The sequence below is a fragment of the Nansenia antarctica genome, assembly GCF_963989245.1.
Source record: "Nansenia antarctica genome assembly, chromosome: 5".
Lineage (NCBI taxonomy): Eukaryota > Metazoa > Chordata > Actinopteri > Argentiniformes > Microstomatidae > Nansenia > Nansenia antarctica.
Window position 1 is genome coordinate 60,730,353 of NC_137690.1, and position 17,500 is coordinate 60,747,852.

The 17,500-nt window shown below is 44.7% G+C and overlaps 1 protein-coding gene across 1 annotated transcript in view; it reads right to left on the reverse strand.

Moving 5' to 3' along the window:
• The window catches only part of kcnq4 (potassium voltage-gated channel subfamily Q member 4), a gene marked incomplete at both ends in the record, with an annotated part of 46,127 nt that overhangs the window by 4,606 nt on the left and 24,021 nt on the right, over positions 1–17,500 (reverse strand). The window contains 12 exons of the mRNA XM_080530636.1: positions 2,951–3,050; positions 3,539–3,768; positions 5,617–5,673; positions 6,429–6,449; positions 7,063–7,188; positions 8,050–8,138; positions 8,508–8,603; positions 8,709–8,819; positions 8,954–9,079; positions 10,078–10,253; positions 10,482–10,608; positions 11,788–11,878. Coding sequence (XP_080386762.1) covers positions 2,951–3,050; positions 3,539–3,768; positions 5,617–5,673; positions 6,429–6,449; positions 7,063–7,188; positions 8,050–8,138; positions 8,508–8,603; positions 8,709–8,819; positions 8,954–9,079; positions 10,078–10,253; positions 10,482–10,608; positions 11,788–11,878 — 1,350 coding nt within the window. The remainder of the gene's footprint in view (positions 1–2,950; positions 3,051–3,538; positions 3,769–5,616; positions 5,674–6,428; positions 6,450–7,062; positions 7,189–8,049; positions 8,139–8,507; positions 8,604–8,708; positions 8,820–8,953; positions 9,080–10,077; positions 10,254–10,481; positions 10,609–11,787; positions 11,879–17,500) is intronic.

The following is a 17,500-nucleotide window of genomic DNA, read 5'->3' on the forward strand; positions in this document are numbered from 1 at the left end:
CACTTTCTACTGCCTGCGCCCCCAAGAATCTCAATCGAGAGATGATAATATAATACCGTAAGCATCTTGAAATCTCCCTCCTTCTCTCTCTCGCCCTCTAACCATCCATCCATACCCTAAACAGCACACTCCACACATTTGTGCAGGCAGGCTGATAAACTATATGCGTCTTTATAAAGTGAAGACTCAGCACTATGGCCTGTGCTAGAATCTACCTGTATTTTAAGGACATTAATCTTAGGTGTGGAACCGAGGTAAGACTCCTGTGTTTCTCTGGCTGGTGATGCATCTGCGTGTCTGCCTCACTGAGTTGGGTAAAGTTGCCCCTAGATGCTGATCTGAGGTCAGTTTTCCATTTCCCCCACTAATGGTTAATGTTAAGATGTGGGGAGGGTAAACCGATCCTGGATTTGTGCTTGAGGGGCAACTTCGCCCCAGAGCATCTGCTCACACAGCTGCCTCACTGTGTCGGAGCTCCCTTCCTCTTCCTGTATATCCATTTACTGTAGCTCAGGTAGGAGCCACTGTACAGCAGTCTGAGTCACACACAACATCCAAACTAGCGCTGGGATGACATACTACTGTATCAGTATTCCAATACATCATATAGCCATATACTGTACCATACTATGATGTACTATTAAGATTTTACCTCATACTGGAAACTGTGTATTGTTATACTGTATGCTTGTGGGGAAAACAGGGGTACTCGTCATTGGAGCAGAGCCGCTGAGAGAGAAACTTCCCTCTAAATTCAAGTCACTGGCAATCAGTCCTAGGCACCAGGCCAAAACCCTAGGTGTCATCATAGATTCTAACTTAACTTTTGATGCCTACATCAGGAATGTGACCAAGTCTGCCTTTTATCAATTGCCAGAGTGCATTCGTTTCTCTCCCAGGCCAATGCTGAGATACTAGTACATGCTTTTATCACTGAACCACCGTAATGCTCTCCTTTGTGCTCTCCCAAAAAAGGCCATAGACAGCTTAATTCAGCTAAGGACAAGGACCAAAAGGAGAGCACACATTACACCTGCTTTAAAATCACTGCACTGGCTACCAAAGTCGTAGATTTTTAAATTATTATTATTGGTTTACAAAGCACTAACTGGTCTCACTCCCGACTGCATGTCTGACATGGTGTTATGATACAGTACATACTCACTAGATCACTCAGGTCCTCTGGTACTGGTCTCTTGGTTGTTCCAGGGGTCCGGTCTAAGACCCATGGCGAGGCCGCTTTTAGCCACTATGGCCAGAGACTATGAAACGGCTTGCCAGAGGACTTGAGGGTGGCTGAGAGTGTGGATATGTTATTTTTTTTATATTGCCATTGGACACCTTTTTAGCCTGGCTTTTATCTAGTGTCTATGTCAACTTGCACCTTTACTCCGATCTTATCTTCTATTTCTTGTTTTATTCCTGGTTTTATTGTGTTGTATTTATTGTATCTATTTCATATCTCCTACCTCTTGTTTTATTGTATTGTAGTTTATTTACTATAGTTTTTATGTTCAGCACTTGGAGTTGCATTCAATGTATGACTTGTACTATATAAATAAAGTTGTATTGATTGATTGATTGATTGATTGATTGATTGATTGAATTACTTTAGTACAACGTGAGAGGGTGTTGAAGATTTAGTACAGTGAATTAAATGCATACATTTCTGGAAAAAAACAAACATACGTCCTCTTACAGTCACAGCTCAGTCCGTTGACTTATTTAGCTGATTCTGACAATAACATCGTAAAGGAAGCATGTTTGCTTTTACAGTGCATGCTTGCATGGTAGACCCTACTCAATGAATCCACTCACAACACATAGCCACTTCATACATAGATTCATACACGCAGACACTCTCACATGAAAAATGGTGCGTGTCAGTATGGCTGACTCAGGGGACCTGGAAGTGATTGCGTGTGTGTGACTCACACACACACCCCCTAGAGGCTAACTTGCCTACAATCCAGATGTTTGCCGGCAATTGTAGTTTTTTTCTGCCAACCTCAGTGAAAATCCAAGCTATTTCTCTCTTTCTGTGCGTGAGCATGTGCGTTAGTTGTGTGTGTGATGAGGGTGGTAGAACAATAGCCTACTACGGGGTATTTACATAGTTCAGCACATACAGAAACCTTGCGGTCATGTGTTTGCACACATCAAGTCGTTAATTAGTGCATAGGTTTGCCAACTCTGCATTTCCCTCATTCTCTCACACACATTTCTTTCTGCCCCACTTTTTGTACCATTGCAGTGGCCTTATTAGCATAGTGATTAGTGGTTTCTACCACGACTTTGGTACCATTGAAAACTGCATTACTAATATGAAGGTGCACTCATCTTTCACAAAAGACAAAGACATAAGTAGCATTCCATGACACGACAAAAATAACTACACCGTCAATAAAAATGTTAAAGTCATTATGCTGAATATCAAAGCACCTGTGTTCGTTGGTAAGAAAAGAAGAACAGAGAGAAAGTAGCCAAATAATAATCTGTCAACAGAATTCCCCTTGTCAAAACTGTAATACAAAGCCAATAGTGTCTCTCCTGATGAGAGTTCTGGAGTGATCCTGCAAACATCCAGTATTTCTACGTCAGACAACTCTACGATAGGCCTGTCCTGATCACACCACTATCAGCTGACCAGAAGCACCTGACTGACTGACTGACTGACTGACTGACTGACTGACTGACTGACTGACTGACTGACTGACTGGATGACTGGCTGGCGGAGTGACAAGGTCAGAGCAGGGAACCTGGCCCGTGGCAGGAAGGCTCAGTTACCGCTCCTAAGTGGACATTTCCCTCCTGTCAGCTGAAATTGGCCACAACAGAGCTTAACAACAACATTCACCTATGTAACTATGGCCACACAGGATTGATTCACCTAACTATGGCCACACTGGTCTACACTGGCTTGTCCTGTGACAGGGTATCCACGACTCACCTGACAGCCCGTATCAAGGTCTTCACTGCTGGTATGACCTCCTCCATGGACACATCACAATAGGGCTTATCTTCAACATTGTCCTCACCAACTCCTTCCACTGGAAAGAGAAGAACAACAATGTAGTGAGAGAGAGAGAGAGAGAGAGAGAGAGAGAGACAGAGAGAGAGAGAGAGAGAGACAGAGAGAGAGAGAGAGAGAGAGAGAGAGACAGAGAGAGAGAGAGAGAGAGAGAGAGGGGGAGAGAGAGAGAGAGAGAGAGAGAGAGGGGGGGGGAGAGAGAGAGAGAGAGAGAGAGAGAGAGAGAGAGAGAAAGACACAAACAAAAAGTCACAGATACTCCAGTACAGTATGTCATAATTTCCATTGAGGGAATATACAGTAGATTGACAGATAGATAGATAGATAGATAGATAGATAGATAGATAGATAGACAGACAGATAGATAGATAGATAGATAGTAGTGAGAAAGAGAGTGCGTATGTGTGTACAGTATAGACTTGTGTGTGTGTGTGTGTGTGTGTGTGTGTGTGTGTGTGTGTGTGTGTGTGTGTGTACAGTACAGAGGTGTGAGTGCCCAACACCCACCTTCTGCAGGTGGTCTGGGTTTAAGGCGGAGGGAGGTGCGGAAGCGTGTGCGGTCATTGAAGCTCCAGCTCTTCTGGACCTTCCCAGGGCTGGTGACTTCCGGAATATTCTCTGTGGTGGGGGAGTGACGCGCATTTGACCCGGGGGGGAGTGGGGACGCTTTGCTCCGGATTGCCTGGGACGAACGGGAATTGTTCATCCTGATCCGGTCTCGGAATCCAATCTTGCTACTGACATAGGATACAGGGCAATTAACCTGCTGTGTCAACAAATTCATTTACATTAACAGCCTCATCTGGCACTTAGAGGGAGATCTTGACAGTGCTGTGTTTTTCCTCATTGACCATAGTGTCCAGTGGATAACCAGGCTGTTTAGAGTCTGAGGTTTAGAAAAGCAGCAGAGGTGCAGCCTATTAGATTACAGTCAGTAACATCCAGTCACAAAGAGACAAGGTGAAGATAGTGACCAACAAGCAGACAGAGAAAAGAACACATTTCAGAGGGTTAGATCAGACTCAGACATGGTGGACAAACTAACTTAATCGGAAGGGGAATTGTACAATGCTGTACTTACTGTAACTGAAAATGAACAAGAACAAAGAATATGAAGATCACACGCAAATACCGTCGTGCTATGTACGATAGCTACATGAGGGAAGGAAAGCCATTATGCTAGCTTGAGCTCTTTCCAAAACCCATGACTCAGAATGGCACTATGCAGAGTAAGCCCTAGCGTGAGGGTATCTGTTTACAACTGAGAGGACAGCATGTGGCCATTCAAGCCAACTGTCCTGACATTAAAGCTTGAAGCTATAGAATGCCCTTGAGAAAATAGTACACCATCTCTGTGGCCACTTACATGCTACACACAGTCACGGACCGACATGCCGTTCTCCAGTACACGTCATGCTTCCAGCGCACGATTTGAAACATGTTTACTCCTGTAGTTTTATGATGATATACTCCTTGTTGTGTGTGTGTGGATGTGTGTGTGTGTGTGTGTGTGTGTGTGTGTGTGTGTGTGTGTGTGTGTGCTAGCTGGCCATTTAAATTAATATTTAAATAGCTCAGGAGGCATTAGTGGAAATAGCATTTCATCTGTTCAAGGTGAAATGCTCAGGTAGACCTCAGAGGGAGAGATGTAAACATGTATAGGTCCTATAGGCCTTTGCATGCTATTGGAAAACATAATGAAATGATGGGGGGATGCAGTAAGGTTGAGAAATAAAGCTGAAACCTTTTAAACCATGCAATGTGCAATGTGTGCTGGGGGAATTTGACCAGAAACATTGGAGCAAATGACTGGCAACACAACCTATTAGGGAGCAATGTTTCAGCATGGGTCGTTGTTGATCATCCAGTCAATACCAGGGGCTGGCGTGGCAGGGTCAATTTGAATCCTTTCTCAAAAATGATTGCAGGGCAGGCTTGACCAAAAAAAGCATGCATAAAAGATGTGTCCACTCTGAAGAACACAGCCATGCCACTGTGTGTAAAAGGAACATGCCGTGCTGATGAAAGGGCATGGTCGACTTTGAAACCAAAACATTTGACAGTTTCATCACAAAGGTTTGCAGTAACCTTCTGTCCAAAATCCCCAAATCAAATTCAAGAGAGAAGCACTGTTCAATGTACATCCAATGTAATTAAACCATGACAAATTCAGAAGACATTCTGTGTTGGCAGGGTTATGGTTTATGATTGTCAGTTTCCACTGTGTGAGTGGACCATCAGCAGGAAAAACAAAGCTGTTCTCTGAACAGAACAGATCACAGCACCCCATCATGCTCTCATAATAGTAAAGGGTCAAAGCGTTTGGAGCCAGAGCAGAGTGAGTATCCCATTCCAGAACATCAATTTGGAATATGTTTATCCAATGTACAATTCATTATTTTCATGCACATTATATTCCAACTTGATTCGCTGAAACTAAACTAACCAAAAAAGGACATTGAGACACACAAACAAACACACACTGCACTGGGCCCAGAGGCATTGAGAAAGGTGTGTGTGAAGGGGGTGCGGCGGGGTGTGGGCGTGCTGGTGTGTCCCGTGCACAGGCGTGGTGCCGCGGATACCTCTGCTTGCGGCCAGCGTGAATCCGGAAGAGACCTCGCTTTTTAGAGAGGAGCTGACTGAGGAGACACACAAGGCAGAGGGGCAAAGGGTGAGGGATGGTGAGGAAGAGGGGAGGAAAGGAGGAGAGGAGGGGTCCACCTGCCTATGCAGCAGTTTGCTGATAAAGGTGAAGGATGAAATAACAGGTGCTTGCATCTCAATAGTCCAAAATAGCTTCTTCTCTTCCCTCACACTCACACTCATCCTCTTCAGGCTTTTCCACATCTTGCTTTAATCTCTCCTGTTTTCCGTGATGAGAAGGAAAGAAGAGGAGTTCACTTCAGACTATTAAGAAACACCCGTTGAGGAGGTGAGGAGTAGGGGAGGAGTGTGTTGAATTGGGGACATATACTGTAGGCAGGGAGTGAGCATGCAGAAGTAGTGTTTAACCAGAGTATACCTATTAGAATAGCGCCTAAGCTCCACTATGGACATCCTTATCCACAGCGTTACCATCGCTTAGGAGGCACACTGGCGTTAATGCGTGTTACAGGGGAGGCCGGTGGAGGTAGGAATCGGTGGACGGGCTCATTGTGATGCATGGAACGGAATGAGGCATGGTATCAGACACGTGGTGACATCAGACATGCGACGCTATTTAATCTGAAGTGTACCACACGTCACTTATTGGAGCATAGCGAAGATATTTCATTGGAAAATCCAGAAGGAATCCATCTTAAAACTTCCTCACAAGACATGTTCTCTCACCATGGCAGCGGCATAGCAAGGGCACACACACACACGAAGACCCACTCACACACCAAGAACGAACCTGCATGGGACGTCTGCCGTCCTGAGAGCAGGATAGATGGAGGGACGGCATCGTAAAGACACGATGGAAAATAGAGAGAGAAAGAGAGAAAAGACAGGGGGGGGAGAGAATGCAGAAGATGAATGGATGAAGGTGACAGAGGAGTTGACATGAAGATGAAGCAGACACTGGTCAATGAGGCAGACAGAGATGCAGGGAGCAGCGACAGGACACACAGCAGGTCTCAGATCTGTGTTAGTGACAGTCGGTTAGATACAGAACAGCCCATCCACACTGGAAAACCACAGACCCAGGGACATCCGGCTTTGAGTTGAATATTTCATTGTGAAACCAGTTGTCTTGACTTGATATCATGTTACATGGCAGTCTGATGTTCCTGTGTCATCGTCTGTGTATGATTCTATAGTGACTGTATGACCTCCAAGAGAGTCAGAGTGAGCCTGTGTGTGTGTGTGTGTGTGTGTGTGTGTGTGTGTGTGCGTGTGTGCGTGTGTGCGTGCGTGCGTGTGTGTGTGTGTGTGTGTGCGTGTTGTGCGTGCATGAGTGTGTGCATGTGTGTGCGTGTGTGTATGCCTGTGTGTGTGCGTGTGTGTGTGTGTGTGAGAGAGAGAGCATGGCCTTGTCATGAGCGTACCTGTCCCCCGACAGGTAGGGGGAGCTGTAGGGCCGCAGCCCGGACAGCAGCGTGTTGTAGGAGTTGTGAAGGACCTTCTTGGCGCTACGCTGTCGTTGAAGGTGACTGAACAGAAGCGTCAGTTCTCTGACCCCACGTGCACAACAAAAACAAAACAAACAACAAAAACAACGACAAAAGAATAAACTCAGAAAAAGGCGGACTAATTAATGGTCAAAACTTAAAAGGAGGGGAAAGACATGCATGACTTGTATATCAATCGTGAAGATGAAGACCGAGCAATATTGAAGGCTCTATTAACAATTGTTACAGAGGCAACCAAAGACCATGTACGGTAAATCATACAAATGCTAAATCAACGTTTCCCCTCCTTTTAAACAAACAAAATTAGTCAAATTAATATGTAAATTCCTTAATATGAGAAAACTGTGGGGAGAACATAATCTGAACAAATCTGAAATATCATCAGTGGCAGCATTACAAATGTTGAGTCCCAAGGGCGAAATCATAAGACGGCATGCCTCACTATTCTGATTTGTTAGTCCAGAGAGACACCTATTACCATTATTTCACCTACTAATGCCACCACTGATCAACAAAACAAATAAGTAACTGAACACCTTTGGGTGTGACTGACATTGTGTGTGTGTGTGTGTGTGTGTGTGTGTGTGTGTGTGTGTGTGTGTGTGTGTGTGTGTGTGTGTGTGCGTGCACATGTGGGTGGGTGGGGGCTGGGGGGTGGGTGATGGCAGTAGACTGACAGTATGATTGACATACTTCATGTAGACTGGGTTGCATAACTGCAAATCTATTATGAAATCACATTCTTTCTGGGTGAGAAGCATAGACTATTGTTATGAACACAGACAAACAGGTATTTTATTGAGGAAATATTTGAGCCCAAGGGTTGGTTGACTAGTCAGTTGTCCACTCAACATTTTATTATTATTTGACCACACAGCCGCACAGTAGGAGAGGAGTCCTTACCTGAAGGACGGGAGCATGCTGTCATAGAAGTACCACGTGGCAGTCAGATAGGAGTGCTGAGCATCAGTGGAGTACAGACGCCATGCAGCCTGTAGACAAACAACAGACAGACAGACAGACAGACAGGCAGACAGACAGACAGACAGACAAAAGACAGACAGACAGACAGACAGACATACAACAGACAGACAGACAGACAGACAGACAGACAGACAGACAGACAGACATCGCCGACATCGCACACATACATACAGACAGACAGATAGACAGACAGACAGTCACATCACACACACACACACACACACACACACACACACACACACTCACACACAAACATCACACACAAACATCACACATAGAAACAGTTGAATATGGGTAATAATAAGGTTTTCCAGAATAGCTAAGAACTGAAGACTCTCTTTAACAGCACAACCCAAAACTGTGCTACATTACGTTACCTGTATCAGGTTGGCAGCAGGAGTCCTCCTCTTCTCAAAGTGCTTCTGCCTGTGCTGCTCCTGCACCTTCAGGGCAAAGCCTGACCCCAGGATGCCCTGTGAGAGAGGTCAAAGGTCAGAGGGCGGGTCAGAGACAAAGGACCAGCGCTGATTGGCTAGGAGGGGAAATGACAGCGATGTAAGGAAATGAAGGAGACTCACAGCAGGTAGGGCAAAGAAGGACACGCCCAAAAGAGCAAAGCCGGCTGCTAGGAGACGCCCTAGCCAGGTAGTAGGAGTCTTGTCACCGTAGCCAATAGTGGTGAGAGTTATCTGGTGAGTTATCACACACACAGGCACACACACACACACACACACACACACACACACACACACACTTATGTAGATACTTTAAATAAAAGCCTATCTGTGACAATACATTGCAACTGTCTGTGTGCAGTTCTCACCGTTCCCCACCAGAGGGAGTCTGCATATGTGTTGAACTCTGAGTTGACATCCTTCTCTGCCAGGTACACCAAGAAGGAGGCAAAGATCAGGACCAGGAAGCCGATATACCATGCTGTGATCAGTTCCTGAAAGAACGAGAGAGCAAGAGACAGAAAGAGAGAAAGAGAGAGAGTGTGGGAGAAGTTGAAGTAGTACCGCTTGTGCTTCTGTATAATGAGCATTGATTTATTTGTTATTTCAGACTGTGAGACTGTGATGATTATACAGAGTGTGAACTGTACCAATAACCACTGCTGGAACAAAATACAGTTCAGAGAAGAAATGTCATCTTCATTCCTGTGTCCTGAACGATGCACCATCCTGTTTACTGCCAAAACTAAGACAAACTAGCCCTACTTAATTACCTCAGCAACAAAAGAAATACATCTTAAATCATCAATCAACATTCAGCCATTTTAAACATTATAATCATCATGCCGATCATCCTCTACCATAATCCTAACCAGCACCATTATCATGCTTATCATTCCTATCATCATTAGCCTACCGCTATGAGAATCATAAACTTTATAGTACAATGCCATAATTCAGGCTAGCAATCCATCATACTCACTGTCATCATCAGCCTCATTATAGCTGGACACTGTGTGTGTGTGCGTGTGTGTGTGTGTGTGTGTGTGTGTGTGTGTGTGTGTGTGTGTGTGTGTGTGTGTGTGCGTGTGCGTGTGTTATTTTTGCAGTGTGGTCAACCTAATTTCCAGACCAACGTGGTCTAAGGGAATATGGTATCTGCGGTCAGTGCTATGCACGAACCATTCAGCAGTTCTATACCGAAAAATGTATGTATGTTCTCATCATAGTGTAAGTCACATCGGATAAAAGCGTCAGATAAATGACATATATTATTATTATTATTATTATTAGTTCGACACCATCAACATATTGTATCTGGACCAGGTGTGAGTGTGTCCCAGTAGTTTCCATCCACATCATCATCATGCCTTCCTCTCATTCTTGCTCTTTTCTTCCTCCTCCTCCTCCTCCTCCTCCTCCTCCTTCTCTTCCCCTTCCTTTTCCCTCCTCCCTCTCCTCCCTCATCTTCCTCATCCTCATCCTCCTGTACCTTGCTGTGGGCGTAGACCACGGAGCCCAGGAGTTTCCAGGTGCCTCCCCGTCTGTCCATGCGGACCATGCGGAGGATCTGCAGGAAGCGCATGCTGCGCAGCGCAGAGGTCGCAAAGATGTTGCCCTGTGTGCCCGCTGCGATGACTGCCACTGATGCCACAAACACTATGAAGTCTAGAATGGGGCGGTGGGGGGTGGGGGGTATAAAGAGGAGAGAAACAGAGAGAACAAGGAGGGATTGTTGAAGCTACAGTACATGGATATGTATAGACACACACGCATGCAAGTGTGAGCACAAATTAATGTTATTATAAACTATACATGCATACACACACCCACACACACTCGGACGTGAAAACACACACCCACACACACTTGGAGGTGAAAACACTGTTACGGTACCTATGACGCAGAAGGGTTTCCTGGCGAAACGCAGTCGTCCCTGCCATCCTCTGTATCGGCAGCAGCACCCAGACGCCCACACCCTCACAAAGTACTCCAGACCAAACACCACGATCATCACAAACTCCTACAGAGGGCGACAGAGAGGCAGGGGCTCATTCACAGGTCTCAGAGGGCAACTACATAGATCACTATTTGTATACTGGTTAATACTGGTTTTCTGTCTTTCTCTGTTCTGTTTTGTGTTTCCATTTGCAGTTAAATGTAAATTGGCCCAACCCGTCATAACCAGTAAGGTAAGCAAAACCTGATAATGGCTGAAAGATTGAGTGAGTGAGTAAGTGAATGGACGGAACATCGAACCATTAAAATGTGACTGTGAGTGTGTATGAGAGAGAAAGAAAGAGAGAGAGAGAGAGAAAAAGGCAAACCTACATTACCTAAAGCACCCTTACAGAAAGATGAGTGATGATTGGATTAACTATTAAGATTAGTGGATCACGTCAATGACTTCCTGCATACTCAACACCTGAATCATCCTGCCTGCTTACACAGCAAGAGTGCTGTGTCAAGTAAATGGAGCTCCGCAGGACAACAACAGAACACACACCCTCGGAACAGCAGGCATGACAGCCAGCAGAATCAAACAGAGATGGATGCTGACTGTGACCAACAAGGAGGGTGTATGTGTGTGTGTGTGTGTGTGTGTGTGTGTGTGTGTGTGTGTGTGTGTGTGTGTGTGTGTGTGTGCGTGCGTGCGTGCGTGCGTGCTTGCGTGTGTGTACGTAATGTGTGTGCGTGTGTGTGTGTGCGCGCACGCACGCATGCTTTCAAGGGGGCTTAGGGTGAGATGTATTATACAGTATGTTCCCCATTAAGGTACTAGGATGAAAGTGACCGCAGATGGACACAAGCAAAGTGCACTTTAGGTCTACAGTATGCCAGCATGATAAGGTAGTGTATGTTTACAGTTACACAGACATTCAGTTCTCAGTGGGATGCAACAACAAAGTGTTTTATACCGTTACGCTTCGTCCACTATTTACCTGGTATTTACATCGTAAATAACATAGTAATAATAACTCGTCAATTAACTTTGTACTTCTTTTAAGATTAATTTAGACAAGCCCCATGATGTACCATTTGCTACTAAGTAGGACCAAGCAATTAATACTAAATCATTCTGAAGTGAGACACACATTTTCTTAGTAAATACCACGTAATGACCAGGTGAAGGAGGAGTGTAAAAGAAAGGGTTAGTGTAGCACTGGGTCTATGGTGGAAGGCAGGGGTCGGGAGCTCTTACCAGGATGAAGAGGCACTCGTTGGCTACCTTTTGATGGTCGGGGATGGTAGAGAATACAGACAGCACCAGACAGCTCAACACCAGCAGGAAACTGTAACACACGCATGCACGCACACACACACACACACACACACACACACACACGCGAGCGCACACACACACACACACACAATCACACACACAGACAGAGGGATACACACAGGTCAGTACACACAGTAGGCTACAGAAACAGACAGACTAACCATAGCTGATCTACAGATTATCAGCAGCAGCAAAAACCAAAAAAGTGAAAAAGAGGACCAACATGGCTGTGCCTCTATGCTTATGTGTTTAACAGCAGCTGGTCTGATTCCTACGCGCACACACACACACACACACACACACACACACACACACACACACACACACACACACACTGAGAACAAAAACAACAAAACAAAACGGCCCTGGACTTTCAGCCAACCACCAGGAATTCTCCTGGTGCTCCATTCCACTGCACACACACACAAACAAACACACACACACACACACACACACACACACACACACAGCACCTGGATGCCCAAAACCTCAGAAAGTACACCAGACCAAGCACCACGATCACCACTGACTCCTACAGGGTGCGACAGAGAGGCTTGGGGCTCATTCACCGCACGCACACACGCACACACGCGCACACACACACACACACACACACACACACACACACACACACACACACACACACACACACTCACCACTCTTTCCAAACACTGGTCCAATGTGAAGGCTCTCAGTAGGATTAGCCAGGTGGCAGCTGCTGTTGCTGCTAGAACAGCCCATGCCAGATCTCACAGTGTGAGAACACAGTCTCATGTTCACTCAGACAATCAAACACATTCTCCACTGACATCTCTCCATGTTGTCTAACCTCCAAACATCTCACACTAAAATGACTACAATGTATTTGATTTGATTAATTATTATTATTAGTAGTAGTAGTAGTAGTAGTAGTAGTAGTAGTAGTAGTAGTAGTAGTAGTAGTAGTAGTAGTAGTAGTAGTAGTACTGATACCGCTTCCGTATTGATTTTAAATTACTTTTGATTGTTTTTAAAGCACTGAACGGGCAGGCACCCCTGTACTTGGCTGACCTATTGCGCCACCATACTCCATCCAGAGCCCTTAGGTCAGCTGACCAACTGCTGCTGGAGGTCCCTAGGACCAAACTAAAAACAAGAGGGGATAGAGCCTTCTCCAAAGCAGCCCCTAGGCTCTGGAATAGTCTCCCCCTCCACATCAGATCCGCCCAGAGCATTGAGGCTTTTAAAAAACTAGCTAAAACACATCTCTTCTCCCTGGCCTTTGACCTGAGGTGAGCCTGCCTCCCGACACTGCACTTTTTGCACTTTTATTTGTATTGCACCTTGCTTTTTGTGTATTATCTATTTTATCAGTTTTTTAATCTGTATTTTATCTTATTTTATCTTGTTTTTCTCTTCTACCAGTGTTTTATCTTTTTATCTGTTAAGCACTTTGGGCGGCTGTTTGTCGTTGTAAATTTGTGCTATATAAATAAACGTTACTTACTTGCTTACTAGTAGTAGTAGTAGTAGTAGTAGTAGTAGTAGTAGTAGTAGTAGTAGTAGTAGTAGTAGTAGTAGTAGTAGTAGTAGTAGTAGTAGTAGTAGTAGTAGTATTGTATTATTTCAGGAAAGTTGTCTTCTCTTTAACAGTAAGCAAAAATAAAAATAAAAGTAATGCAAGAGGCCATGGAACTAAGCAGGTAACCATTACTGTTCTAGTGGGCTGGACAGCTAGGCCTATCAGGTTCCACCAATGGCAATGATTAGGTAAACAATTACTTAAAGTTAGAGCAAAACAACAAAGGGGAACAGAGACTAATACTCTAAAGGAGTCTAAAGGAGATAGAAACAAAGAGTACACACATTAGTGTGCTTTTATCCAGAATCCAGTCGGTCCATGAACTGGACAGGAAGGACAGAGAAAGAGAGAGATAGGGAATACCCATTTCCTCCTAGACACACATACTGACAGAGTTATCAGTTAAGAGGAAGACTTTAGGGGGCTGACGACTGATAACATCCCGTATTTGACCACAAACCCTTGTCAGACATGAAAGGAGACAACAGGAATGGACGCACAACACATTAGCGTCAGACAGACCCCGGAGATTCACCGCCACTCATCAGGACAGACGGTCTTGGTGGTGACAACAACTCTCTATCCATCAGAGAGGACCCAGATTATACCTCCTGTCTGGTTCAGAACATCGAAAGGAATCCAGTAAAGTTCCTGTCCACAGAGGATGAGACTGGAAAATGTTTTAACATATAAATACTTTAACCCCAAACCACTATACAACAACACATTTCAGATGAGTCAGAATAAGAGTGAGTGAATAAGTTTCCAGGCTGTTTGTGTTTGTGTCTGGCCCCAGTAGAGCTGTTTCCAAACAGAGTGTGACACTGTATCTAGACAGAGATTGAGCTTGAATGAATAAACAAGCACCCTTGGATCACTGTGTGTGTGTGTGTGTGTGTGTGTGTGTGTGTGTGTGTGTGTGTGTGTGTGTGTGTGTGTGTGTGTGTGTGTGTGTGTGTGTGTGCATGTCTGTCTGTCTGTCCTACTTCTTAGAATATATTAATATATTACTCATAACTCAGAAGGCGGTTATTTCTAGTGCATAGGTCAGTACACCACTTCTAATTCTAGAGACTCAAACCACAAGGCACTCACTTGCCCCTTGTTTAAATGGTAGCCATGGTCTCTGTCAGATGGCTTTATGAGGATATCTGTCACAAAGTTTCATTTAAGATCACAAAGCAAATCAAATCAAATCAGATCCAATTCTATTCGTCACGTACATCTCATACAACCATAGTTGGCAGTGAAATGATTTGGGATCTTGCTCCTCGCTCAACAAAACAGCAGCAACAATCAACAAGTCAACAATACAATATAACATAGTAAGAAAAAAGTCACAGTTTTGGAATTTATGTTCATAACCCCTAAACTTACCCTCTTCAACATGTTGGCCTCTGTCCCGGCGTTCATACTTTTATCCTAATATGGAGTAAAGTGATCCAAGAACTCAACACCTGGTCTGAAAGCCAACACCCAATCATCTATCAGCATCCAATAGGGGCAAGGGAAAAGAGCCACTGAAATCTGCTTACTGTATTTCCCAAAACCTATGGTCAGAAAAATGATGAAGAGGGTAGAAAAGACTGTATATTAGAGCGCATGCATCGTCCATGTGCAGGAGGTCACATTTCAGCTGAGGGCAGAGTTTTTGCCACAACAACCCCCCCTTTCACGGAAATGTCAATTAAGAGAAGCATCAGTGAAATCCATCAAATCAGCAAGGTTTGTCTCCAGGGAGGTCAAATGAAAAGCTGCCGGGTCCTGGCTGGTTTTCTGTTCCACGTAAACAAAGTCATATCATACTATTATGTCAATAAAGCTGTCTAGAGGGGAAGTAGGATTCACGTGAAAATATTTGTTGAAAAAAGCTATTGATGACTGTATATAATAGCACAAACAATGTTGTTAAAATGTACCAGTCAGCACTTTATAGCATTTGGATTGCTCCATCTGCATGCCTTGGAATGATGCTGGAAATTGGAGATGAATAGCACAATATCCAATTCCACCATCATAATGATTTCTTTCAAATGCAGGTCAGCTGAAAATGTAAGGGGAAAAAAAATAGGATAAGACTGACCATAGGTACATAGGTATCATGTCATCATGGTGATGATATCATGTCATGGACTGGAATGAATGTCTCCACCTTCTGGTCTGCTCTGCTCAGGTCACAGGTAACATAGTAGACACACACACATCCCTCTGTCTCCCTCCCCCTCTCTCTAATCCCTCTCTCTCAGCGAGACTGTGCTCAGCCTCAGTCTGGACATTGCTTGGGTCTCTCCTAGGGATCTCTGTGTCCCCGTCCTAAACCACTGTGTCCTAAACCACCGTGTCATGAGACAGGGCATCTGGTCTGTCCTACCATGCCCTATGGTCCCCCCCATGGAGGGGGGGAAGAGAGGGGTGGGCGGAGGCACCATCAACCACAGGATTGTCCAGCGTCTGCCACCTCACTACAAAAACAAACCCAGCCCAACAGTGCAGCTCTAGAAGTGGGGATTTGAGCAGGCTGAGGGAGGACAGGGCTCAAAGCCACAGCCATTCTAAACAGCTTTGAGAGGGAGGCACGGATAGGTCATAGTATGTTATGAGAAAGAAAACACCATGATGATGTGATATGTGAGGGGGAAACACTTTGTTGTTAAATGTTGAGGCTGTTGTAATTAATCTGTATTCTGTGCTCTTTAGCTCCATGAGGGAAATGAAGTTTAAAAACCCTGACACTGTGTATATTTTAGGTTTCTCGATAAGTCCAGAGAGGTGTAAACAATCTCTCTCTCTCTGGTTCAAAACACAGCCTAATGGTGTGTGTGTGTGTGTGTGTGTGTGTGTGCGTGTGTGTGTGTGTGTGTGTGTGTGTGTGTGTGTGTGCGTGTGTGCGTGTGTGCGTGTGTGTGTGTGTGTGCGTGTGTACACAGAGAAGCGTCATTAACTTGGTTCCACAAAGGGAACATTCTCAGGGTTAGGGTTAGGGTTACTTTCAAGACTTTTTACATTACTTTTGAGACATTACGTCAAGTCGGCAACTCACAAACTTGGGGTCGGCCCTAACCCTAACCCTAACCCTAAGCCTAACCCTAACCCCTGATTTAAAACTGGGAGAAAATCTAACCTAACCTATATCATTTGATAAATAAGATCTGCTTTTACTTTGTATGAAGACAAACAATGTCTGTGTATTGCATTTGTAGCCCACATTGCAGTGTTTTGCAGTTCAAATTCAATTAGAGCCTCTTCTAAGTGATTACACTTGGACATCATTATTATGTGCTAGCATAGCCCACAATCAACTTGTTGGGGTCACAGGAAATGATTCATGTCAATTTAGGTTTGCGAGACAAATGCGTTAGGGGACACCTGATATAAGTGCATGGGTGAAATCTGTCTCCTAACCTTTCTATGAAATACTAGAGCTTCATTGGACTAATGTGGTGCAGACAGTGCAGAAAGATTGCTTTTAATGGATGTTAGGCTGAGCATTTTGTTAAGTGCCCAGTGGTGAAGGTCCTCCTGCCCAGTACTGAAAGTGCAACACAAAGACTTGAACACTCCACCACAGTGATATGAGGCCTTAATAACAGTATAATCACAATAAACATAACAGATAATCATAAACAAGTCATGACAACTGATGTTGGTAACTTCTTCACAGTCGTGATGCACAAGCCACTAGGTGAGCTACTGTACTCTGGTACAGTGGGGCAGAAAGTACAGTCACATCACTGTATCACACGATGTGAACTGTAAGGCTCTGGGACCCTACCAGTCCCTGTGTGTGTGTGTGTGTGTGTGTGTGTGTGTGTGTGTGTGTGTGTGTGTGTGTGTGTGTGTGTGTGTGTGTGCGTGCGTGCGTGTGTGTGTGTGTGTGTGTGTGTGGCGCCAGGTCTGATCGATGGGTTTCTGAATGAAGGCTTTCAGGCATTGACCCACAAGCAGTGTACGCACGGCAGGTGCTCAAACACACAAACAACTGATAGAAACACATTCACACCCTGAAAATTACACCAAGAGACAGACAAAGACCTTTGGAGTAGCTCAAACAATTGGCCCAGAAAATCTCAC